Here is a 25,837-nt window from a genome sequence, read left to right as displayed (position 1 = left end):
AATTGCAAGTAGTTATGCTGTCATATTTAGCAGAACTGATTTTTAGAAGAAAAAAAAAAACAAAGGTTACCATGAAAGGATATGTCTTCAGATCACATAGTGCGCAAGGAAAAGTTACAATCAGAAAAGTTACAGCCTTAGGCATTAGACCCTTTTCAAATATAAAGGTCCCGTTTCATTCTGCATTTTGAGTAGCGCAGGTTGGCAAAAAATACCCTGATAACATATTTGTGTAATGGTTTATATCATTATGGTAATGATATTGCCATTTCTTCCCCATGCCTTACCCACAATGCACCGCCCATGCCTTCCAGAATGCAACGGGATACCTGAAATACTTGTTGTCCTTATCTTCGGCCATTGCCCTAATCAGGCTAATGTTCTCTTTTGCCCCACCCTCTAACACAACTAACACTGCTATCAAGTTCAGACCAAGATAAACATGACAAATAGAATACACAATTAGGTTCCAACATGCTATTGAGTACACCAATGCCCGAGTGTATATTACAGTTGCTATGGCAACGAAAACAAAGATAAAGAAACTGGATATGCTTAATGTTAAAAGGTCTGCGTAGATGTACCAGGTACCCTTTTGAGATTCAAATGAGATAGGCTTGAAGCCGTGCATCGCCCTTTACGTATGGTAAAGGGACGTCAAGTGTATGTGTGCTGAAGTTAAGTTTACCCAAGGAGGGCATCTAAGGTGCTGAAAAGTGCCTTAAAGCTGTGGTAGAGAGCGAAGAATTCCCTGGATTTCGTCATAAGACAAGTACAGGTAGGTTTTCTGAGATCTTAGATACTAGATAAGTGTCATGGCGCGTGTGACTTAGTGCGTATCAAGGTCGCAGTCAACCGCGACAGTCTCTTTTTTCAAAGTCACAAACCCGTAAGTTAAAATTTCTTCAATCTAAACAATCAGTAAAAGACTGGTAAACTTTCACCAACGTATGAAGGTACGTCGACGTCGTGTTAATATTCATGGGAGAGAAATTTTGGGAATGGAAAAATACATGTAGGCTATACATACTGTATACGTTACTTCAAGCACAACGTATTTGTGTGCAACCGTATCTATGAGGAAGTATTGACGTGAACCAGAACGTGATGTGCATACGCGACACTATTTTCTCTCTGTGATTAGTCTGTCTGGTGTATTGTTTGACAGTCGTATTTATCAATAGTCAGTAGCAAAGTCAACTGTCAACAACTACTAGACACCTTTTAAGCCTTGACTAGCATGGTACTCCAGTTGTACTGTGTTATCAGACATGTACAGGACTCGATTGTCGTCTTGTAGTTTAAAAAAATCACAATTATGTCTATTAACTGTTTGGTCAACGTTACATCAGATTTTTACCCGTTGCATACGACGTCTTTTCCCACACATCAATTGGAAACTATAGATAGGATTTTATCTTTATAAAAAATTATGTACCTTGTATGGTACTTTCTATCGAAGTGCTTTTGAGAAAGTCGTTGTGTCGCCAAATTTTCATTTTCTGTGTAGCTTACGTGTGTTAGTGTGTGTGTGTATGTGTGTGTGTGTGTGTGTGTGTGCGCGCGTTTGTGTGTGTATGTTAATAGACAGCATAAATTGAGAAGCTGTGTATGGATCCTTATAACATTTGATAGGTGCGTAAGGGCTGGCTAAACAAAGACAAGTACCATATGCATCTTCTATGATTGAAAATACGAAAGCCTGGGAAAGATAAAACGATACACAAACAGATTTAAAAAAAATCAGTACTGCAACTATCTCTTAGATTAAATAAAGAAATATTCAATATTCAATTTGACAATCAGTGCTTTTCACGCCTAGACAGTGATAATACATGAAACCTTTAGCGGATTTCTCACTGAAATTCAGGCCATTTATTTTCCCTTGCGGTCACATTGACGTGTACCGTACATGCGTATAAAGCAAAGTAATGATTTTTTTTCAGGCGACATATTTTGCCGATTAGTTTGCGACACCTTGTCTGGTACAATTTGGAGTATTCCAGTGAGATCCCCTTGAAATTAGTTTAATTATCAAACAGACTCGCACCGTGGAGTTACTCTCCATAAAATAAACCATGTTCAACTTGATTTGTTGTTTAACTCTGCTCGTGACGTTTGTCTTGCCATCCAAGTAGTCTTCACGTCCAGGCGAACAGTCGATGTTTCATCTTTGAAGCATGTGAAGAAAAGAAGTAAATTTAGGCGTTTTGTTTGACAATGAAGCATTTCTCTAATTACTTCCATGAAATGTCATGGAGGTTATATTTTACCCTATGTTTGTCTCTGTGTGTGCGTGTGTATGTGTGTGTGCGCACAAGATAACTCAAGAACGGCTAAGTGAATTGGTTTCATACTTGGTGTGTTGGTAGTGTGTGATAAAAGCTGAAACGATTAGATTTTGGGCCCCCTAGCGGCTTCCCTTGGTACTGCAGCGCAACTTCCGGGTTTGCTATCTCGTGTTCTGAACAAGCTATTGTCACGATTTTGGGGTGTTATTAATAGATAGCTCTTGTTTCTTATGCTATCTACTTAATTTGCAAACAATGCATTATCGAAATGTACATGTAAGAATAGTTTTGCATCAAAATTGTGGCGTTTAATTTTGGGTAATTTTGCAAAGGAAGTTGTAATAGGCTGGAATGGGGCCAGTGTATCAGAGAGGATAAAGGAGGCTGACTATGGATCAGAAAAACTACTCCTGTCATGAACATTAACGTTAAGGATCGCATTCTTTACACTACAGCAGCGACACCTAGCTGCAGTACAAAGCGGGTTTACGGAAAAGGCTGGGCTGTCTACCTGGGCTGTCTGGGCTTTCGTAGGTAGCCAGCCCCTGACGTGATAGCCAGCCCAGGTAGACAGCCCTGGAAGACAGCCCAGGTAGACAGTCAAGCCTTTTCCGTAAACCCATACAAAGCATATCCAGTCAATATTGCGCATGCCCTGACAAAGGTGACACATGTTCACCGAAACGTCGGCTGGATATAAGGAGCTTTTTTTTGGTAAAAATCTGCTGAAACTTCACGGTATACATTCATTCCAGATTTCCATTTATTGTCAATTCTACACATTTTTACTTGATGAAGCAGGATACTGTACAAACCTGCAGTTGGTGAAATAACTTGACAGATGAAACTCTCCTTCATACGGCACTTCAAATCGTACCACAGGTTTCCGGAGTAGGCCACACAGTCGTCATCGCTTAGCTCGCTGTTGGGTTGACCCGGCGCCCACATGTAGAAGAACCCCAGGGCTGTTCCGTCAATCCACTTCCACTCCCCCTCCCGTCTGCTATCATTCAGGCCGATCCAAATGCCGTGGCAGATAGACTCCTTGTGCATGAGTGAGATGAGGAAGTTGTTCATCCCGATGTCTCGGGGCATGGCGAGGGTGCCCCCGTCGGACTCACAGGTCTCGGCCGCCTCGAAGAACGACTTGCGCTCGTTAAACAGCTTGTAGCAGACTCTGCGATACTTCGTGTAACCTGTAGGACAGGCTCCTGAAAAATAGTATGTTATCATAGTCTTTTACGTCATGGGCATATTTGCTTCCCAATCCTATGATTTTAATCGTTTGCAGCACCAAAGCCCCACTTTCATGACATTCTATAAGCGCGTTCAAGGTTACGAGTACGCATGCTCAGCGGCAGGAATTGTGGGTAACAGGTCAAAGTTGAAGGCCCGTAAGACATAAACAGAGCACGTCTGGACATTGTTATGTGAGTCGAGACATGAGTCGAGACGAGAACTGATAAGTTTATATGGACCTTTATTTTTGCACATGCGTAATAGGAATCATGGACGTGCTTATCGAAGACACAGCGGCCATGTTGGATAGTTAAACTTGCAGGAAACAAAGGCTTTAAATTCGCTGCTATTCGCATGTCTTTTTTTTTCACGTAACTGTCGTTACATAAACAAATTCGAATTTCTGAAAATGTCCAGGTTTAACTGTTAAAAATGGCAGACAATAGACCGATCCCGTAGCCCCTTCTACATCTGTCAAAATGTTAAGGAAAACAAGATTCAAATATTTCCCAGACCTGCACCCAGTCTCTCATTGGTCAAATTGTAATCTCCAAGCAGATCTTGCTGTGGCAAATGGGAAGGAGTTTAGCCGGCAGAGGTTAGTCAAATTGCTAATTATCATGCTGTCATTGGTAGAACTGCTAATTGTGATTGACAGTCAGGATCGGTCTATACTTACGTCACAGTCACGTGAGTGCAAATGTCCTGTTCTTACCTGGTAGAAGAGTCGGAGATGGCGCTTCCTCCGATTGGTCGTCGGATTCCCCATTGCATTGCAGCTCCGCCAATTGCTGCAGTAGTATCGTCTTATTGGCTAGGCTACCCATCGGATTGGCGTTGGTGATTTGGGCCAGCCTTGCTTCAGCATTGCGCAGGGTCTTGTCGTTTTCTTCAGCCATGTGCCACAATTCTGTAGATTTGTTCAAAACCTGCAAAGAAAACAAAAAATCAAATCTCAAAATCATAGGTCGAAGTCAAAGAATAATATGTGAAAGAACAAAGGGAAGAATCTGTATATCATATGCCCCCAAAAAGGAAACTATTTTTGCCCAACTTTTTATTCCCACGCTCTAATCAGTTTTGGGGTATCTAGGGGATGTGATACAATCAAATCAGCATAGCCGCAAACATCTGTAGGCTGGATAATATGTGAAGTCTAAATTATTAAATTCTAAATTATAAATTCATTGGGATGTTTTCTTTGTCTCTCAGTAAGCATAACTCGTCAGGTTATCATTTATGACATAAGAGTTCAAAGTTGTTGTTTCATATCTCGGCAAGTAAGCACCCGCTTTCAAAACGGTTTGCAGATTACAAATCTGTACCAACATACCTTTGTAATGATACCAAGTTTGACCGCCTAGAATACACTCTTAGCAATGTTGCCTCTAAGCACTACCCTAACCCTAACCCTAACCCTAGCGGTTAGTGCTTAAGTCATATCTCGGCAAGTAAGCACCCGATTTCAAAACGGTTTGCAGATTACAAATCTGTACCAACATACCTTTGTAATGATACTAAGTTTTACCGCCTAGAATACACTCTTAGCAATGTTGCCTCTAAGCACTACCCTAACCCTAACCCTAACCCTAAGCCTAACCCTAGCGGTTAGTGCTTAAGTCATATCTCGGCAAGTAAGCACCCGATTTCAAAACGGTTTGCAGATTACAAATCTGTACCAACATACCGTTGTAATGATACCAAGTTTGACAGCCTAGAATACGCTCTTAGCAATGTTGCCTCTAAGCACTACCCTAACCCTAACCCTAAACCTAGCGGTTAGTGCTTAAGTCATATCTTGGCAAGTAAGCACATGATTTCAGAACAATTTGCAGATTAAAAATCTGTACCAACATACCGTTGTAATGATACCAAGTTTGACCGCCTAAAATTCACTCTTAGCAATGTTGCCTCTAACCACTACCCTAACCCTGACCCTAACCATACACGGCACGAAAAACGGAATTTAAGCATGCTTAAATGATGCTTAACGTTGACGTATTTTCCTTCTTTACGGATCTATACATCTCTTATACGAGTACGTAAATATTGGCGTTACGTAGTCTTTACGTAGGTGCTGATAGGTCCGTATTTTCCGGTTTTTTAAGTTGCCTTTCGGCAGCTTAAAGTTGTTGTAAATAATTACTAAAACTCATTTAAATTGCATTTAAATATTACGTTTATAAAACTTTAAGCATCGTTACGGCTTATTTACGTGTGCGTAAAGATGATCATTAGGTGGCTTATAGGTGCGGATAGGTCCGTATTTTCCGTTTTTTTAAGTTGCCTTTCAGCAGCTTAAAGATGTTGTAAATGTTTATCAAAACTCATTTAAATTGCAATTAAATATTAAGTTTCATAAAACTTTAAACATCGTTACGGCTCATTTACGTGTGCGTAAAGATGATTATTAGGTGCTTATAGATCCGTATTTTCCGGTTTTTTAAGTTGCCTTTCAGTAGCTTAAATATTTCGTAAATGATTATTAAAACGCCCTTAATACGTGTTTAAAGTTAACGTTTATTTCTTCTGAAGCCTTTATACTTGTCATATACGTGTGCATTAAGATGTTTATAATTTGTGTATTGATGCCCTTTTAGCAGCTTAAAGTTGTCATAAACACTTATAAAAACACCCTTACGGCATGTTTAAAGTTCACGTTTATTTCCTCGTAAGTCTTTTTACGTCTCATATACGTGTGCATTAAGATGTTTATAAGATGTGTATTGTTGCCTTTTAGCAGCTTAAAGTTGTCATAAACACTTATAAAAACACCCTTAATACATGTTTAAAGTTCCCTTTTATCTTCTCTGAAGCCTCTTTACGTCTCATATACATGCGCATTAAGAGGATTTTAATGTGTCTATATCTGTCCTTATAGCAGCTAAAAGTTGTCATAAATACGTACTAAAACACCCTTAAGACATGTTTAAAGTTCCCTTTCTACGTCTCATATACGTGTGCATTAAGGTGATTATAAGTTGTGGATAAGTGTCATTTTAGCGGGATAAAGTTAATCATAAGCACGTTTTAAAGCAAGAAAATACAATGGATGAAACTTTGAAATTTTATTGAATTACGAGAAAACATTACATGGAAAAGTAAAAAAAAAACCTACAGCCTACTAGGTATTTGTGGCCTATCATTCTGATGTAGTCGGCAGTTGAAGCAATCACAACGGCTGTGCAATTCCGTGCAGCATCTAAGTCCACAGTCCCATTTCCAGTGTCGGGCGAAGCGTCACGGCGTAAGTTAAAAAGAGCACACAGTTCCATCTGGCCACCACAGGAATAAGAATCCGGTAAGATCTAGAGTAGTGGCCGATATGACTCGTGTTGTTGGATGGTCTTGGACTCTTGGATTATTTGGACGCGAAACATGTTCAGCTTGCAGTCTCGGCTTCTATTAATCCGGATGGTACAATGGTCGTGATTTCCCAATCTGTGTCGATTTCCAACAACATCAACTTGTACAGAATGATAGCCACCTACTATCTTTGCGTCAAATTCCGTCACCGGGGGTCCTAGGCGGAAACAGCAGTGTCACGGCCACAACTTGCGGGTTAGAACAGGTCCAAACTTTCTTCAATACTACTTTTCAAATGAGCGCCTGGAAAATAACCGCTCCTTATGGTAAATTTGAACCCCCCACTCTTTTCTGCCATTGGATACATCCTATCACATGACACAGCCGCTGTGTATGTATAGTATGCCGGCCACAGACGGAGGCGCGCCCCATGCGGTATGCGCGTACGAATTAACGCTGAATAAATTTACATCTAGCCTGTCCACGCATATCACAATAACCAAAACAAACACAAGGAACACGGGAAGACACTGCCTGTGTGTCCAGACTGTTCTTTCTTGACGCTTGCTTGTAGATAAAGAAATCATTCGTACATTTACTTGTAGTAGAAATACTCGCCGTTTGATAGTAAGAAAAATATCATGATTAAACAACACTCACTACACAAAAGTATAAGCTAAACCAAGGAGCTTTTAACGGGGAAGGTCTTCCCGTGTTCGCTTAAACTGCGCGGATTCAAAGATTAAACATGTCGTATGTTCAACAGAAATACGCAACATTTCATGTACGTTTTGGCAACATATAAGCTAAAGGGGGGAGGTCTCCCCGTGTTCGCTGAAACTGCGCGGATTCAAAGATTAAACATGTCGTATGTTCAACAGAAATACGCAACATTTCATGTACGTTTTGGCAACATATAAGCTAAACGGGAGAGGTCTCCCCTAGTTCGTTTAAACTGCGCGGATTCAAAGATTAAACATGTCGTATGTTCAACAGAAATACGCAACATTTCATGTACGTTTTGGCAACATATAAGCTAAACGGGGGAGGTCTCCCCTAGTTCGCTTAAACTGCGCGGATTCAAAGATTAAACATGTCGTATGTTCAACGGAAATACGCAACATTTCATATACGTCTTGACAACATATAAGTTAAACGGGGGAGGTCTCCCATAGTTCGTTTAAACTGCGCGGATTCAAAGATTAAACATGTCGTATGTTCAACAGAAATACGCAACATTTCATGTACAGTTTTGGCAACATATAAGCTAAACGGGAGAGGTCTCCCATAGTTCGCTTAAACTACGCGGATTCAAAGATGTCGTATGTTTAACAGAAATACGCAACATTTCATGTACGTTTTGGCAACATATAAGCTAAACGGGGGAGGTCTCCCCTAGTTCGCTTAAACTGTGCGGATTCAAAGATTAAACATGTCGTATGTTCAACAGAAATACGCAAAATTTTATATACGTTTTGGCAACATATAAGCTAAACGGAGGAGGTCTCCCCTAGTTCGATTAAACTGTGCGGATTCAAAGATTAAAAATGTCGTATGTTCAACAGAAATACGCAACATTTCATATACGTCTTGACAACATATAAGTTAAACGGGGGAGGTCTCCCCTAGTTCGATTAAACTGCGCGGATTTAAAGATTAAACATGTCGTATGTTCAACAGAAATACGCAACATTTCATGTACGTTTTGGCAACATATAAGCTAAACGGGGGAGGTCTCCCCTAGTTCGCTTAAACTGCGCGGATTCAAAGATTAAACATGTCGTATGTTCAACAGAAATACGCAACATTTCATAAACGTTTTGGCAACATATAAGTTAAACGGGGGAGGTCTCCCCTAGTTCGCTTAAACTGCGCGGATTCAAAGATTAAACATGTCGTATGTTCAACAGAAATACGCAACATTTCATGTACAGTTTTGGCAACATATAAGCTAAACGGGGGAGGTCTCCCCTTGTTTGCTTAAACTGAGCGGATTCAAAGATTAAACATGTCGTATGTTTAACAGAAATACGCAACATTTCATATACCTCTTGGCAACATATAAGCTAAACCGGGGAAGCCCCCCCTTCTTTGCGTAAACGGCGGTTTGAAATAGATTACAGATGCCGTATATTCAACAGAAAAACGCAGCATTTCATGTAACGTAAGGGAGCGCATATAAGCTAAACGTAAGAGGTATTCCCTGTTCGAATCAAAAATTGCGCACAGAAAGATCGAATACGTCATATGCTTTCGGAACAAACAACATAGAAGAATATTGTATTTGACTTTTCTGAGGTATTAACATAACATTTTGTCCCGGAAAACGCAATTGTCAGTTTTGACAGTAAATCTTGCCACTGTTTTAGAACAGATGACGCAATGCTTTATCAAACGCCAGACAAAGGCTTATTATATTTGACATAGCCGAGGTAATTTTGGTAAACAGATCTAGAGAAACGGTATTTCTCAGTTTTATATTTAAAAACTTGAAATATTACCACAGTGGTAAAACAGTAAAACGGATGATTTTTTATAACTTTTGAGACATTTAGGTTGTCTTTTCGGCATACTAAAATACATGTAAAATTCACGTAAAGAAACACGACAGATTAAGTTACATTTACAAATTTATATTTAAATACGTCATATGCTTTCGGAACAAACAACATAGAAGAATATTGTATTTGACTTTTCTGAGGTATTAACATAACATTTTGTCCCGGAAAACGCAATTGTCAGTTTTGACAGTAAATCTTGCCACTGTTTTAGAACAGATGACACAATGCTTTATCAAACGCCAGACAAAGGCTTATTATATTTGACATAGCCGAGGTAATTTTGGTAAACAGATCTAGAGAAACGGTATTTCTCAGTTTTATATTTAAAAACTTGAAATATTACCACAGTGGTAAAACAGTAAAACGGATGATTTTTTATAACTTTTGAGACATTTAAGTTGTCTTTTCGGCATACTAAAATACATGTAAAATTCACGTAAAGAAACACGACAGATTAAGTTACATTTACAAACGCTGAAATCTTACGTAAAGGCCAGATGTATGTTTCCGATGCCTTTAATAGATCTTAAAATCTTCTGAAATATTTCTCCGCCTTTAAGGTTTTTATACGTATCTCTGAAACTTTGCTTAAATAGTTGTTTTCGTGCTGTGATAGCGGTTAGTGCTTAAGTCATATCTCGGCAAGTAAGCACCCTACTTCAAAACGGTTTGCAGATTACAAATCTGTACCAACATACCTTTATAATGATACCAAGTTTGACCGCCTAGAATACACTCTTAGCAATGTTGCCTCTAAGCACCAACCTAACCCTAACCCTAACCCTAACCCTAGCGGTTAGTGCTTAAGTCATATCTCGGCAAGTAAGCACCCGATTTCAAAATAATTTGCAAATTACAAATCTGTACCAACATACCGTTGTAATGATACCAAGTTTGACCACCTATAGCTAGAATAAACTCTTAGTAATGTTGCCTCTAAGCACTACCCTAACCCTAACCCTAGTGGTTAGTGCTTAAGTCATATCTCGGCAAGTAAGCACCCGATTTCAAAACCGTTTGCAGATTACAAATCTGTACCAACATACCATTGTAATGATACCAAGTTTGACCGACTAGAATAAACTCTTAGCAATGTTGCCTCTAAGCACTACCCTAACCCTAACCCTAACCCTAGCGGTTAGTACTTAAGTCATATCTTGGCAAGTAAGCACCCGATTTCAAAACGGTTTGCAGATTACAAATCTGTACCAACATACCTTTGTAATGATACCAAGTTTGACCGCCTAGAATACACTCTTAGCAATGTTGCCTCTAAGCACTACACTAACCCTAACCCTAACCCTAGCGGTTAGTGCTTAAGTCATATCTCGGAAAGTAAGCACTCTATTTTAAACGGTTTGCAGATTACGTTTCTGTACCAAGATACATTTTCAATGATACCAAGTTTGACCGATTAAAATACAGTACTAGCCATGTTGCCTCTAACCACTACCCTAACCCTAACCCTAACCCTTTCCCTCATATTAGCGGTTAGTTTTTAAGTCATATCTCGGGAAGTAAGCACCCAATTTCAAAACGGTTGGCAGATTACGACTCTGTACCGAGATACCTTCTTAATGATACCAAGTTTGATCGACTAGAATACACTCTTAGCCTTGTTGCCTCTAAGCACTACCCTAACCCTAACCCTAACCCTTACCCTTACCCTAACCCTAGCGGTACGTGCTTAAGTCATATCTCGGAAAGTAAGCACTCTATTTCAAAACGGTTTGCATATTACGTTTCTGTACCAAGATACCTTTTCAATGATACCAAGTTTGACCGATTGAAATACAGTACTAGCCATGTTGCCTCTAACCACTACCCTAACCCTAACCCTAACCCTAGCGGTTAGTGTTTAAGTCATATCTCGGAAATTAAGCACCCGATTTCAAAACGGTTTGCAGATTACGACTCTGTACCAAGATACCTTCTCAATGATACCATGTTTAAGCGACTAGAGTACACCCTTAGCCATGTTGCCACTAAGCACTACCCTAACCGATACCGTAACCCTAACCCTAGCGGTTAGTGCTTAAGTTCTATCTCGGTAAATAAGCACCCGATTTCAAAACGGTTCGCATATTACGACTCTGAACCAAGATACCTTCTTTATGATACCAAGTTTGACCGACTAGAATACACTCTTAGCAATGTTGTCTCTAAGCACTACCCTAACATTAACCCTAACCCACACATCAGCGGTTAGTGTTTAAGTCATATCTCGGGAAGTAAGCACCCGATATCAATACGTATGCAGATTACGACTCTGTACCAATATACCTTCTTAATGATACCAAGTTTGAACGACTTATATGTACATATTGTCTGGTTTTGAATATTGTTTATCTGGATGTCTAATCTTCATAAACTAAATGTATATATTCTATTTACCTGTTCCAAAAGAACAGAGATGTTAATTTGATTGGCAGCTGTCATTCCCGTGGTTTGTTCCAACTGGTTGGCGGACAGCTTAATGTTCGACGCAGTCACCACTGGAATAGGAGAAAAACACAGAAAATATAACACAGGAAATTACCCAGGAAATTACACAGGAAATACGACGGGATGGATATTCAAAATACTAGTATGTTTGTCTGTAATATAGCAGTGTACCACAGTGATTATCTCTCACCCTCAATCAGCTACGCAGATCTTCGCCCACTATCTATACAATATACATTGTCATTGGATAGGCTCTGCTAACTGGGCTGAGGTTTTCAACCCTCAACCAATCAGAAAATCGCCTAAACGTTTTCGTTAGGTAAAGCTTTTTTTCTGATTGGGTGGCAGTTGGCTGAGGCCGCGCGTACAAATTGGAGATCTCATTCCGGACTCCTAAGTAAATTATATTGTATAGACGGCGGTGGGTAAGGTTCTGTGTAGAATATATCTTTGAAAAAAAAAAGGATGGCACTTACTTAGAAAAATGGCAATGCCGAGTAGAAAGGCGTTCAGAGTAACGGTCAGTTTGGGGACGAGCTTGAACATGGCGGTGGTCCAGACATGGGGCTGACCAGAGGTCTTCACACCGACCCCTGGGATGTAGCCAATGGTCCCGGTGGAGACAGGGTCAGCGAAAGTTGGCTTATCGTTAGTCTGAGCCTTGAATGAACCTGTAATACATGTATATATATATTCATTAGTTTGTTACTACAGTGGTGGGTACCATAAAAGAATGCCGAACAAAAACATATTAATGTCGAGTAGGTGTGGTTATAGCGGTGAAAATTCGCTTTTCCTTAAATAGCTTGCCCAAATGATCTCTAGACTTAACTTGTGGGATCTTGTTTGTACGTGAAGAAAATAGCAGGTAATTTTCGACTACTCGCTAGGTAGTACTAAGCTGAGTATATATAAAGCCGAGAAAGCACCTTGTGCCATTTTAAAGTCGAACTCACAACCTTCTGCATGCAAGACTAATACTTATAACTACTGTAACAGTGGTGTTCTATCGTCCTTGCCCAAGGGCTCTAGTGCTTTTGTGGCGACAGCGATAGCGGTCATGACTTGTAATCTGCCGACCCCGGTTCGATCCCGGGTAGGGGACATGTTGTTTCTTTCTGTTCTACTCGCCCCTCTGGTTGTTTCGTTGGTTCCCACACCGGGGATCGAACCCGGGTCTTGGAGGTGAGAGCGCCAAATCCTAACCACTAGACCATACCATAGACGGTACTTGAACACCACTGTTATACTTCTCCCCCCTTTCTTTTCAAGATTCGTCCTCGAATCTCCGAGTTCGACATCCCGGGGCCTGTGTGGCACATCCGCTAGCCTGTTACTCACGGGTCGGCATGGGAACCAGTGAAACAACCATTTCACCGGGTTTAAGTCATCAAACAGCATGTGCTCCTAGAATAATCTGCGTCATAATATACCCTACCTGACTGTGTCAACATTTCTGCCGACCCGTTGTTGATGTTTTTCTTGGTTTTCGCAGTGCCATTCATGTCACGACCATAGGCCGTGCTCACAGCCTCACCCATCGGTGTTGAGATCCTGACGGCCCGCCCGTTGTCGTTACAAGTCGCGTAGACGCTACATGCCTCCTCGTAGATGTTTTTGTCCATTTTGCACCGCTTTCCACTTCTCCTTTTCTACTCCAAACACCGAAAATGTTGTATCACAGACGTTCAGACCGAATGTACGTACTACGATGAATAAATTCATGTCATCTTTCCGCAACTTACGTATTGCGTATACGCATGACGCCCACGCTGATTGTCTGGTTGCTACGCACGTACGCAAATATAACCTGAATATATTAATCATAATACGTCAATAGAAAAATATGAGTTATGGAAGAAGCTGAACTACGTTTTTCAAAACAATGATACGGATTCATGAATTTTCTATTGAAACCTTCTTCAAGTTGAAATACTCCTTTTGCGTAGAGATCACGTGACCGAACGTGACATGTCACGTGACTTACCGGAAGTGTCACGTGACACTGATCAATATATCGGCCAGTCCGTTTCCTTGCGTTGAAGAAATCAAACGTTTTGTATTATGAATACAATAAAATATTATGCTAATAAACTTTACCACGCCAAATCTGTATGTTTCAACGATGAAGTTTCAATTTCTTCATTTTTGTTTTGTTTTTCTTAAGATAAAAGGTGAACATCTTCCAGCGGAATGAGATCTCAAGGCCAGGAAGGTCTTCTATATCCGGGGCCTCAACAGCCGGTAAGGATATTCGATTTTTATTACTCCGTAATACGGAGACACATGAAAAGAAAATTACTGTAAAACAAGATTAGAACGAGGTACAAATGCTATAGCTGGATTTTTACTATATGAAAAAAAGAGCATTGATGACATGCAATGACGTAATAACGCCTGTTGATTTGATAATATGGATGACATCCACACGCACATCAATTTGGACCGTTCAAAAAAAATTCAATCGTGCTGTAAATTGTACAAGGAGGTGCAAAATGAGGAAATATGTGCATGGATTATACATATAAAAAGCATATACTAGTACAAGCTAAACGTGAATTCCAAGAAGATGTGAAAGAACAAAAGCGAAGAGGCCATTGTTCAATACTCTGTGTTTTTGGTCATTTGTTCAACTTTCCTGACCACATAGCTCGATCTCTTGGGGGCCAACATTTTTTTATTGGCACGCTTATGTAGAATTTAGGGTTCACAGATGATGTCATCCATATAATCAAATAAACATGGCCTAACTGGGATAACAACCCCTAACGCTAGTTCACCTTTATCCGTTGAGTTACCTATATCCGTTGTTTTCAAAAACAGGGTATTTGGGGATATCACGTCGACGGACGTTAGTTTCAAATTGCAATATTTTCAGGATATTGCAGTTTAAAACTATCACCTGTCGACTTGATGTGTCTACGTACCCCGCATTTAAAAGCAACGGATTTAGGTTACCCAACGAATAAAGGTGAATCAAACTGGTTTGATACGCAAGATTGTACTTATTTTCATACCGAATCAGATTATTTAGCAGTCATCTTACAAGTGTACTTGCTCCCTGAGTTATTTACTACAATAATATGTTCGATATATTCATAAGCACATTAGGTTTTCTGTCAATCATTGGAACACAATTTCTTTTTTCCAGACTGGATTCGCAAATCCTGCTTACCAACCCGACCCATCTCTGCAAGCGTCGCACAGCGGTGGTGCGGGCTATGGTGACCCTGCACATGCGCCTGGTACTGGCGTGTATGTCATTCCAGTGGGCCAACCACCAGGGTACCCACCTCAACACCCATCCCAATACCCACCCCAGCACCCACCCCAATACGCACACCAATACCCACCTCAACACCCACCACAGCACCAACCCCAGCACCCACCCCAGCACCCACCTCGATATGGTGAAAACAGAGTGGGCCCCAGCACCGGTACCGCATGGCAGGGGAGTGGAAAGTCTCGGAGCGGTTGCAGCAAGACCGCCATCATAGTCACCGTTGTCGTGGTCACCCTCGTGATCGTCATAGCTCTGGCTGTATCCCTGGGCGTCCTGTTTGGTAAGAACATGAACGTTACGTTTTGCTCTCTTGTGTGTTATATGGAGTGGTCAGATTTGTCGTAAAATATTAATGAGGTGCCTTATATGGCACCGTTGGACTTAACGAAGGCATTTCTCTGATTGGCTGACAGTTAGTTTGTGGCCATGCCCCTGATACCGTTTTTTTAGGCTGGAAAGGCAGGTTTGATATCGTAAGGCATGGCCGCGAGAGTCAACCCTGTGTGGGAGGGATTGACAGTATTGTATTTTGTCTGTTTGTGTGTCTGTCTGATGATGATGTCTGTCTGTCTGTTTGTGTATGTGCTTGTGAGATTTTAAATATACATCATACAACGTTATCCATACACCATGCATCTAATTATGCATATTCAGCGCTGCTAGTCTTCAGTCTATGGGACTGAAAGTGTCGAAAATCAGTATAGGAGAAGGCTTAGCCTGCCACCTCTGATTGCCATGTATACTAGTAAGCTAATCTCCGAGCAGATCGAAGGTCGCCAATGCACGCTAGGTCCTAGACTGGCCACATTCTTTTTCCAACTTTGATACTATCTCATGGTGATCAACTTTAAGGCACGGTCACGAAGGTCTTACGATCGTCATACGATTGCTAAGTTAAGGTGTTTTGGGGACAGCCATGCGTGTTTCTAGACTCCGTTGCAGTCTTCGGAACGGGGCTGGGCTTGGGGGGGGGGTCGTTGGTCCGCGATTTTCATTGTGGGCTGGTTCTCTTGTGCCGGGAAAGGGAGTTTGCCGAGGAAGGGAGTTTGCCGTGATAGCGAGTTCCCCCCGTCTCCAAGACGGGGGAAACTCGCTATCACGGCAAACTCTTGAAAATCCTATGGCATCAAAATCGTACGACAATCGCACGACCTCTGTGACCACGCCCTAAGCATGCGTTTCTTTACCCCACTTGTAGCCAACAAAGCAGCGGAGCCTCTTGTTGAGACGCACCTATACCGAGGCTCCCTCCGTATCACCAGCCGAACCTACACTCCCGAACTGGCAAACTCCGGCTCGGCTGCCTTCAGGGAACTCGCCACGGAGGTGGAGGATGGGGTGAGTTACAATGTAGTCGTAGTTGAAAACAACACCATTTGGCTCGCCCCTGAGGCGTCGCCAATAACTAAAGTTGAGGATGCAGTGAGTTTTTCGTAGTGCCATTTTGGTTTGATTATTTGGATGAAATCCGCACGCGCATCAATTTTCGCCTTTTTTCAAAAATAAAAAAAAAGAAGTTTTTAACCATACTGCAAATCTTACAAACCAGCTGCAAAAAAAAGAAATACATACCGTTGAATGCAAAACACATATCTAAGAAACGTATACTAATATCAAAGAATATTCCAATGTCAAAGAGGATGTGAAAGGTATGACGGTGGGCGCTATAAACTTCCTGGCACGTTTGACCAATTGCTGACGTCACGAATCCGGACGATCACTTGTTAATAAGATCACGTGTCTGTAACTATCTCGAATTTACGTTTTCAAGTGATTGGTCATCGCTATTGATCCTGAAGAAGGCGACAGTGGTAGTTGAAAATTTGATCCGTGTATACCTTAGTGTTGGTAGAAAGTAATATGGTTTCAATTTGCAGCTGGACGCAAAGTACCAGGCAAGTGACCTTGCCGATACCTACAACAGCAGCACGGTTACGGCCTTTTCCCAGGGCAGCGTAATGGTTGAGTACGTCAGTCGGTTCATGTCCACCACGGCACCGAACGAGTTTAGTGTTGGGGACGTCGTCTACGGCGAGACCGACTTTGGGAACCTGTTGGTAGATCCAGCATATACTATCTTTTCACGTAAGTGTAGAACAATTTGGAACTCTGCCACTATGTATTGTACATTGAAAAAAAGTGTGGTTTAAAGTCTATGAAATAGGCAAAAATTAGGCTCCTGTGCAACACCAATGGCAGAACAACTCTAAGCTTACTATCAGATTTAAGAAGATTAACATTACGTTTTCTAAGTTACAAAATTGATGGCATTTCCTGGTCTGATATCTCGTGTTCTGGATATTCTTTGCCCCCATAACAAGGTCTCTTGGCAAAAAAGGCTTGCATAGAGGCTTGGATACGATATGGTCGGATACGGTTTTGGGGTCTTAGATACCTCGCAAAGAACTGATACTAAGGTTGGGCCCGCTAGCATCTAATTCTGGAATTGCAGGGGCGTTTTCATCAAAATCTTCCAAAGAGGATAACTCAAGAAAGGAGTAACGAATTTTCATGTATGTAGCTTAGACATAGATGTACAAAGTGGAATACAAATTGTGCAAAATAGGAGGGTATCTGCATTGTCAATGGAAGAATTCATATCAGTTTTTTCAATGTATGACTTATTTCTTTTCATACCGTTTCCACAGCGATGGAGGCGTGTAGCTCTAACGATCACCAGTGCGTCGCAGACGGCAGCTGTGTTCCTAATGATTTCGTTTGCGATGGGATGTCAGACTGCCCTCTCTGGCTTGGCGAGGCCGACGACGAATTCAACTGCGGTACGAGACGTTTCATACATTTAATCATTTTTTACATGCCTGTTTTTGATTGAATTGGGGAACAAGTTCACTACGCCCCTACCCGAGGAGCAGATTCCATGGCAAGCGTGAAATTCAGATTGACGAGGGTGTCTACTAGGTCACATGTGGCCACAGTCTTCAACTGTGTTCATCTTTAAAATAACTATAACAAGCACACATCAATGAGCCATTTAGAAAAAAAATGATAAAAGAAGATGATGAAGAAGACATTCATTGTATGTTTATGTTCTCACAAGCTAAGTACTGGTCAGGATGATAAAGTTCTAAGTAGTTCTAAAGTACAAGTACTAAACGTTAGTACTACTGTAGTAAGAACTCGTTATTCTACTACATGCAACTACAAAGTCTAATGTATGCTAGTATGTATAGGTTCGACTCCTTCGCGCTTCTTAAATCAGTTGTAAATGTGAAAGCTGATGAAGCTTAAGATACATGGTTTATCTAATTGCACAAGAATGTGAATTTCATCTTGTACACAACTGAAAAGAGTATTTCTCTCATTACTGCATAATAAACATCTATTAGTACCTCGGACCTTGTAATCTTTGCCTATGAATTATGTAATTCACAGGTTGCTTCGATTGGCAGTACGAGTGTGACGATGGATCCTGCATCTTCGCTGAGTGGCAGTGTGATGGAATGAACGACTGCAGCAGTGGCTCGGACGAGTTCGGCTGTGACTGTAAGTTTGTATTCCTGTTCGTCTATATCGGGGAGGGAACAGAGTTTCCCTTCAAATGATAGTAGTCGGAACTCAGCGGAAACACAGGAGAAACACACCCAGCAGAAGAGGAGATATCTCCAGTGTCTATCCTCCCATTTGCTTTGGAGGATATATATCCAAAAGGTTTCCTTTTTTTCAATTAGAGACTGTCATTCCAATGAGCTTCTCATCTGCTTCATGGTAATCAATCACTCCTAGGAGGAGAGTATAGCGGCAACAGGCTGGCAGATCCTTGTGCTTCTATGGGTGGAGCAATTGGTCATGGATATTAGCTATGTTTTCCATTGGTTTCACATATGTATCCTTCAGTCATACATTGGAATCACAATAGAAAAGTGTCCCAGTATGTGTCTACTGTACGACTGAGCTTTGCGTTTCGCAATAGACAGCCCTTCATACATGTATATACGCAGGCGCAAGCGGAAATGACGAAGTTAACATCTGACGTACTTCCGCTCTTTTCAGTGACGTGTTCACCGGATCAGTACACCTGTACAGACGAGACCTGCATCTATGGATATTGGGAATGTGACGGTTATGACGACTGCGCGGATGGCATCGACGAGAGTAACTGCGCCAGCTTGAGTAAGCTTTTAGTATAACCTTTTGGCTGTGTTTGTCTCTTCTGTGTCACTCAAAATACAGATATAATTGTTTTACATAATCATCTTGAAGGTAATTGTTTTTGGTGTGTCTATGTGTATTTTTACACTTATTTCACACGCTAGACACACCGTGGACACTAACAGCAAGTTAGGTCATAGGTCCAAGAATCAAAGGTTATCTTATTTCTCATCTTCAATTTCCTGCTATGTATATGCATGCATATTGCCAGTGGGAAAATCCATAGACAAAATCAACGAAAAATTCACAAAATGAATAAAATAAGAATTTTACAAGATCATGATTTCACGGAGGTATGAGACCTTTGCTCTCTTGTTTTCAGATTGTGACCTGTACCAGTCGCCGTGTGCCGACCAAAGCCGGTGTATCTACACATCCTGGTTTTGTGACGGGGACAACGATTGTAACGACGCATCGGATGAACAGAACTGTGGAGGTAAGTACTCTTGATATGTATTTGCACAAATGTTTGGAGAATCACCCGTGGGTTAGTCCGTACATGTAGACGTCTTTGTGTACTGACCCCTATAATGACTGAATCTAAGATATTGCCACGTGCGCATGTCAGCACGTTGGAAACACTGACAGGAAGTTAGGTCACAGGTCACAGAGCTGTCCCCCGTTATCAAAGGTTATCCCATTTCCTGCTAAACGCATTCCTGTGGCCTTACTGAAACCAGTGGAAAAGTGTATAGGCAAAATCAGACAAATTGCATATAAATGATACATTGAAGAAATATACGAACATCTTTGATTTCTTAATAATGTCTTTTTTCGGGTTCGTTGCATGTGCAGATATCCAGACGTGTGAAGAGCAGGGCCTGTGGGAGTGTACCGATGGGGAATGCATCTCGCCAACATGGCTGTGTGACGGGGATAGCGACTGCACTAACGCAGAGGACGAGGCGGATGGGATATGTGGAGCAGGTAATCAGTATTTCTAATATACATGATCTTTTTTCTAGCCATACCTTTGAACTGCAAGGAGAAAGAATATTAGATAATTTCATCACCACACAATAACGAAGATTTGAAACGTACCTCTTCGCTTCAATCGCTCAATACCATTTGTTGTTACTTGTGTTTATATTCATCTTTCTGTCTTTCGTGTTAATTATCTGCCATTTTTTATTTTGTTTTGATAGCGGCGCCAATATAAGCTATCTGTATTTTGCTTTTGTATGTTTGTCCAATAAGAAAACAGACTTACCTCTCAGTACGCGCTATTTTAATGATTATAGGTAACGGCATCTTGTCGGGTCTGTGTTTGGCTTTAACTACGAGTAAGAAAGAAATCCATGGTCCAGGCCATGTCTAAAAATAGCCCGGTAGCCGCAGCAGGGCCAGATTCAAAAGTGCAGAAAACAGCCCGTAGCCTACCCAAATGAGGGGATGATTTTATACTTAGAAAAGTTGGTCAGACTTCTGATTGCTTTCCTTAAACGTGCCGAATTGCCTATGATCATAAATCTTTTCATAACTTTACAAGGCTGTTTTTGTGTTGTACTATTTTTACATAGGTAGCAAGAACCTCTTTGAAAAACAGTCTCATGCCTTTTTAAAGCCTCACACATGTAAAAAAAATAACTAGGGTTCTATACTTACACGACTTAGTCTCAGCCATCTACCACTCAAACACCAAGACCATAGCATGTCCAGAACATGAGATATTGAAACCGGAAGTTCTGCTCCAGTACCTGAGCAAGCAAATAGAGGGCACAAAATCTCACCCTTTTGAAGTCTTATTAATACCTACCTAAATACTAAATATCAAGAATATCCATCCGGGTGTTCTTGAGTTATTGCCTTCATTGCGAAGGTAAACAGTGACAGATAAATAAACGATCTCTCTCACCCCTCTAGGTCGTACCTGCGACAGTGCCCAGTTCACGTGTTCAGACGGCAGCTGTATCCCGACGACGTGGCTCTGTGACGCTTTTAACGACTGTAACGGGGGAGAGGACGAGAATGGCTGTACAGAAGGTATGGCAACAAAAACATATCTTTTGATCAATTGCTGACGTCACGTATCCGCACGCAAGATCACGTGTATATAAGATCACGTGTCTATAACTGACGAATTTACGTTCTGAAGGGATTGGTCATCAGTGTTGATCCATTAGTATGATAATCATAGTACAATAGTTAACTTTTTTTCCAACACAAGGTATACAAAGATCAAATTTTCAACGACCTTTTTCGAACGCACTGCCTACCGAATGCAAGGCGAGCGCTCTACCTATTCTGCCATTGCACCGGTCATGAGATGATGGGAAAATTTAGCTTGTATCTTATTTCAATAGCCTGTTCAGCATCGGAGCACCAGTGTACCAGCGGTTCGTGTATCCCGTCTTACTGGGTCTGTGATCATGAGGAGGACTGTCCGGGTGGGGACGACGAGACAGCCGACTGTGTCGGTAAGCTTATATATGAAACTAGTTTTATCAAGATTCCTTCCTTCTTTCCATCCTTCCTCTCTTTCGTCCATCCTCTCCTTCCTTCCTTCATTTCTTCCTTCTTTCCTTAATTTTTTCCTTCCTTGCTTCCGTTTTTATTCCTTCCATCCTTCCTTCCTTTCTTCCTTTCCCATCCTTCTTTTCTTCCTTGCTTTCGTTTTTAGTTCCTTCCTTCCGTACGTTATTCCGTCATTATTTCCTTCCTATCTTCCCGCCATCCTTCTTTCCTTCCTTTCGTCCATCCTTCTTACCTAGCAGTTCCTTCATTCCTTCCATTTTTTCTTCCTTCTTACATTCCTTCCTTCCTTCCTTCCTTTCTTTCTTCCTTCCGTCCCGCCGTTTTGTTCCTTCCTTCCATCCTTCCTTCACTTATTCATTTAAAAGTATCAAATGACAGTGTGTGTCTTATATGTATCGCAATATCCACTTAGCCCTCAAATCCTCCCTTACCCTCCCTTCCGTTCTTTAGTCAGTCATTCGTCCATTCATACGCAGTTGAATCAAATCAATCAATGTTGAGCTGACTTTGATTAAGATTAGTGACCTCTTTTGATTTGTTATGTAGCTCCTACTGCTGAGCCAGGGACTGGCGGTTCCAATCCTGACGTCCTTGTGGACAACTGTCCCGGTACAAACAAGTTCTGTTATGACTCCGGATCCGTCGGGACCTGTATCGAAGCCAGTACATGGTGCAACGGTGTGACTAACTGCAATCACGGCGGAGCAGACGAGTTATTCTGTGGTATGTCAAACGACTCTGTTTCGCATAGCTGTCAGAAAACAAATCTGTAGTGAGTACTTGCATGGTAGAGAACTGACTTAACCCTTACCGCAATCTCCAACCCTAGCCTCAAACCCTAACCCCTAACCCTAACCCTAACCCTAACCCTAACCCTAACCCTAATCCTGAATTCTAACACCTAACCCCTAACCCTAATCCCAACATTACCCTAACTCTAACCCCTAACTCGTAACCCCTAACCTAACCCTTAACCCCTAAACGTAACCCTAACCCTAACACCCTAACCCCAACCCTAACTCCTAATTCTAAATCCTAACCCAGACCTTTACCTTAACTCCTACCATAACCCTAGCCACTACTGTAAATGCATTTAAGTTCGCGGGGAACCACTTTTCGCGGTGGTTTTAATTTCGCGGTAGCAACATGCACTGCAGTCTCTTACTGTTATGGAAAAATGTTCGCGGTGGTTTTAAATTCGCGGTGAAGCGACCGCCGAACATAAATCCACCGCGAACATTTCTGCATTTACAGTAACCCGAAACCGAACCCTAGCCCTAGTTTTGGCGACGCCTCAGGGACTTTGCTAATAGTATACAAAAATCTATATTTGATTTGCAACATTTCGAGCTTAACGAATTTATACTTTGCACTGTTTATATATATATATATATATATATATATATATATATATATATATATTATACATATATATATTATTTATTACATTATGTACACTGTTGAAGATGTAATAATCATTGAGGTTTATGAGTCCTAACCGATATAATACTCGTATTGTAGCAAAAAGCATAAATGAAATTTAAAAAAAAAAGGGTAAAGATAAGCTTTCTCTTCACGATTTTGCAGATTGTGGAGAAAGACCAGTAGTGGATGGAAGCAGTGGCAGGAAGAAACGCGGCGGGAAACCTCGCATCGTGGGGGGTCAGAACGCCGCTCGGGGCGAGTTCCCTTCCCAGGTGTCTTTGCACCTATCCGGTTACGGGCATGTCTGCGGGGGGTCTCTGATCAACCACAACTGGGTCATCACCGCAGCACACTGTGTGGAAGAGTAAGTACATTATATGTCATACAAATTTTGAAATTAACTAAGACGGATGTCACATGCCATTACCATACGTCATAGAAATTTTAACATAGACTTAGACTAACGTCACATGCTACCATACATATTCTGAATTGAAATATAGAAAATATCAATTTAAAAGCTAAACGCCTTTTCTTTACGTTTCTGAGAAACCATGTCTTTGACTGGTCTTTTGCTGTCAATTATTTTTGTTCGCCCCCTGTGATTTCGTTTGGTAGACTGTATTGTCATACATACAGAGTACGTTTACATGAAACAAGGCTGTTCATATCACTTGGACGCACTTTATTTTCTTACGATACAGGTTTTCATATGTTTTCAGCGACCCGAACGCACGGGATTGGACGGTCTACCTTGGCCTACACATCCAGGGAGAGACCACCTCGCGGGTGCAGGTGTTCAACGTGGAGAGGATCATCTATCACGATAGGTCAGTGCAGCTATTACATCATGGTCACGTGTTGATGACGTCGTTTTATATGTCGTGTTTCTAAACTCTGAAGTTTTTTCATAACGTTTTTTCTATGGTGAAGAACATTATTATGTTGATCTTTTTTCTTTTAGCTTTTTTAAAACTCACTTGAAAATTGACACACGTGGCTCAGTGAGCAGTGGATCATAAGTTGCAGGAAGTCTATGCCGCCCATCGTCTCTGTTCAGGAAGCCATCTACATCAGAGCTTTACAACCAAACCTAAACAGAGGCGGTCGGCGCCATAGACTTCCTGCAACTTATGATCCACTGCTCACTGAGTCACGTGTTCTATCTGCATAACGTGACGTCAAGCCAGCAGTGGATTGTTCATTCCTTGACAAAGACTGGCGCTGTTCAGTCGAAAACTTTGGTAATTTTTGTGTTGGATATTAAAGTTAAACTAGTTCGAGAATGTCTAACCTTCATTGAAGTAAACCTGATTATTCTTTTCTGAAAGGTATGACAGGTACAGGATAGACTTTGACATCGCGTTGATGCAGCTAGCCGGGACGGTACAGTATGATCAGACAGGGTATGTCCGGCCTATCTGTCTGCCTGACGACGACAACGTGTTCGATTCAAACTCCAACTGTTACATCTCTGGTTGGGGCACGCTTTCTGAGGGTGGTAAGAAATAATTTGTATTATGTTGGTTTTTTTTTTTTTGGGGGGGGGGGCTGAACTGTGTGGAGTTTATAATAGGCGGTGCTAAATCACAAGTGTCCTGAACGTCTGCCTTTCGGCACTAACCCACTGGTGAACTCGATACGACAGCACGTGCGGCCAAAGGACTCTTTGTATGTACTAAGGTCGTCTGATTCTCGTTGCCTAGGATACTCCGCTGACACCCTCCAGGACGCACAGATCCCATTGGTGGACTGGTCTGTGTGTAACGACGCAGACCACTACGATGGGAGGATCACGACTAGGATGCTTTGCGCGGGGTATGACGCAGGAGGGGTGGACGCCTGTCAGGTAACTAAGACCGTTTCTGTAAATATAAAGTAAATTGATAAAACAGCTAACAATTACAGTTCTTTGAATATGCATGAGTCCCATCAGGTATTTTTCGTGGTTCTTGATCATATTCATATGAAAAATTAAATTGTCAGCCTAAAAGCTAAATCATATTCAAGCATATTTGGCCTTTGGTCATTTGCATATATATGACTTGAAAAACGCTGCACCGACCACGAATTTTATCTACATATCTGTGACACGTTATTTTCTAACTTTGCTCGTGATGATCTTTAAGCCCATGAAACGAGGCATCTGATTGGCTTACCTCCTCACTTCCTCTTTAGGGTGACTCTGGAGGACCACTCATCTGTGAGGACACGGACAACAGGTGGTACCTTGTGGGAGTGACAAGTTGGGGTGATGGGTGCGCCAGAGCGTACAGGCCGGGGATATATGCTGACGTCAAACACTTCAGAGACTGGATCTTTAGCGTTATCATGCATTATGAAAATAACGGCTGAGAACGTCCATTCTCAGGCCACATGTTAATTTTTACCTGCATGTATGCAGGTATGGTTTTGATGCTGGTGGAAACTTTTCGGTAGCCGGGGATGTAGGGCGCTGTATCTCGTGAACGGATGGTGCGAGCACAACGATTTTTGGTACGTGGGTTGTGGGTGGTAGCCTAACACTCAGGTGTGATTTTGGGCCTCCTGGCGCTTGACCTTGACATTGAAGGTGGCATTTTTGGTGTTTTTGGGGCACTTTTGGCGCTGTGTGTCCGGAACGATACGCGCGATTGCGACGA

The 25,837-nt window shown here is 41.5% G+C and overlaps 1 protein-coding gene across 1 annotated transcript; it reads left to right on the top strand.

Annotated features, from left to right (window-relative positions):
• The first annotated feature begins 333 nt into the window (after positions 1-333).
• LOC118404120 (suppressor of tumorigenicity 14 protein-like) lies at positions 334-25,643 on the top strand. Its single transcript, XM_035803112.1, has 18 exons — positions 334-778; positions 14,010-14,086; positions 14,994-15,405; positions 16,324-16,463; positions 17,003-17,210; positions 17,774-17,905; positions 18,519-18,629; positions 19,137-19,256; positions 19,618-19,731; positions 20,091-20,222; positions 21,159-21,278; positions 21,599-21,712; positions 22,317-22,493; positions 23,358-23,559; positions 23,918-24,025; positions 24,527-24,696; positions 24,902-25,044; positions 25,374-25,643. Exons 2-18 carry the CDS (start codon positions 14,036-14,038, stop codon positions 25,548-25,550), a joined length of 2,631 nt encoding a protein of 876 aa, XP_035659005.1. The 5' UTR covers positions 334-778; positions 14,010-14,035; the 3' UTR covers positions 25,551-25,643.
• The last annotated feature ends 194 nt before the right edge of the window (positions 25,644-25,837 follow it).

The sequence above is a fragment of the Branchiostoma floridae genome, chromosome 17 (genome assembly GCF_000003815.2).
Source record: "Branchiostoma floridae strain S238N-H82 chromosome 17, Bfl_VNyyK, whole genome shotgun sequence".
NCBI classification, from domain to species: Eukaryota; Metazoa; Chordata; class Leptocardii; order Amphioxiformes; family Branchiostomatidae; genus Branchiostoma; species Branchiostoma floridae.
This window is presented reverse-complemented; position numbering and strand designations above follow the sequence as displayed.

Bases quoted from the DNA above. Each gene is read 5' to 3' on its own strand.
- LOC118404120 (XM_035803112.1), top strand. From the start codon at position 14,036: ATGAGATCTCAAGGCCAGGAAGGTCTTCTATATCCGGGGCCTCAACAG. The intron at 21,713-22,316 runs GTAAGCTTATAT...TTTGTTATGTAG, and splicing joins CGAGACAGCCGACTGTGTCG to CTCCTACTGCTGAGCCAGGG. The intron at 23,560-23,917 runs GTAAGTACATTA...ATATGTTTTCAG, and splicing joins GCAGCACACTGTGTGGAAGA to CGACCCGAACGCACGGGATT.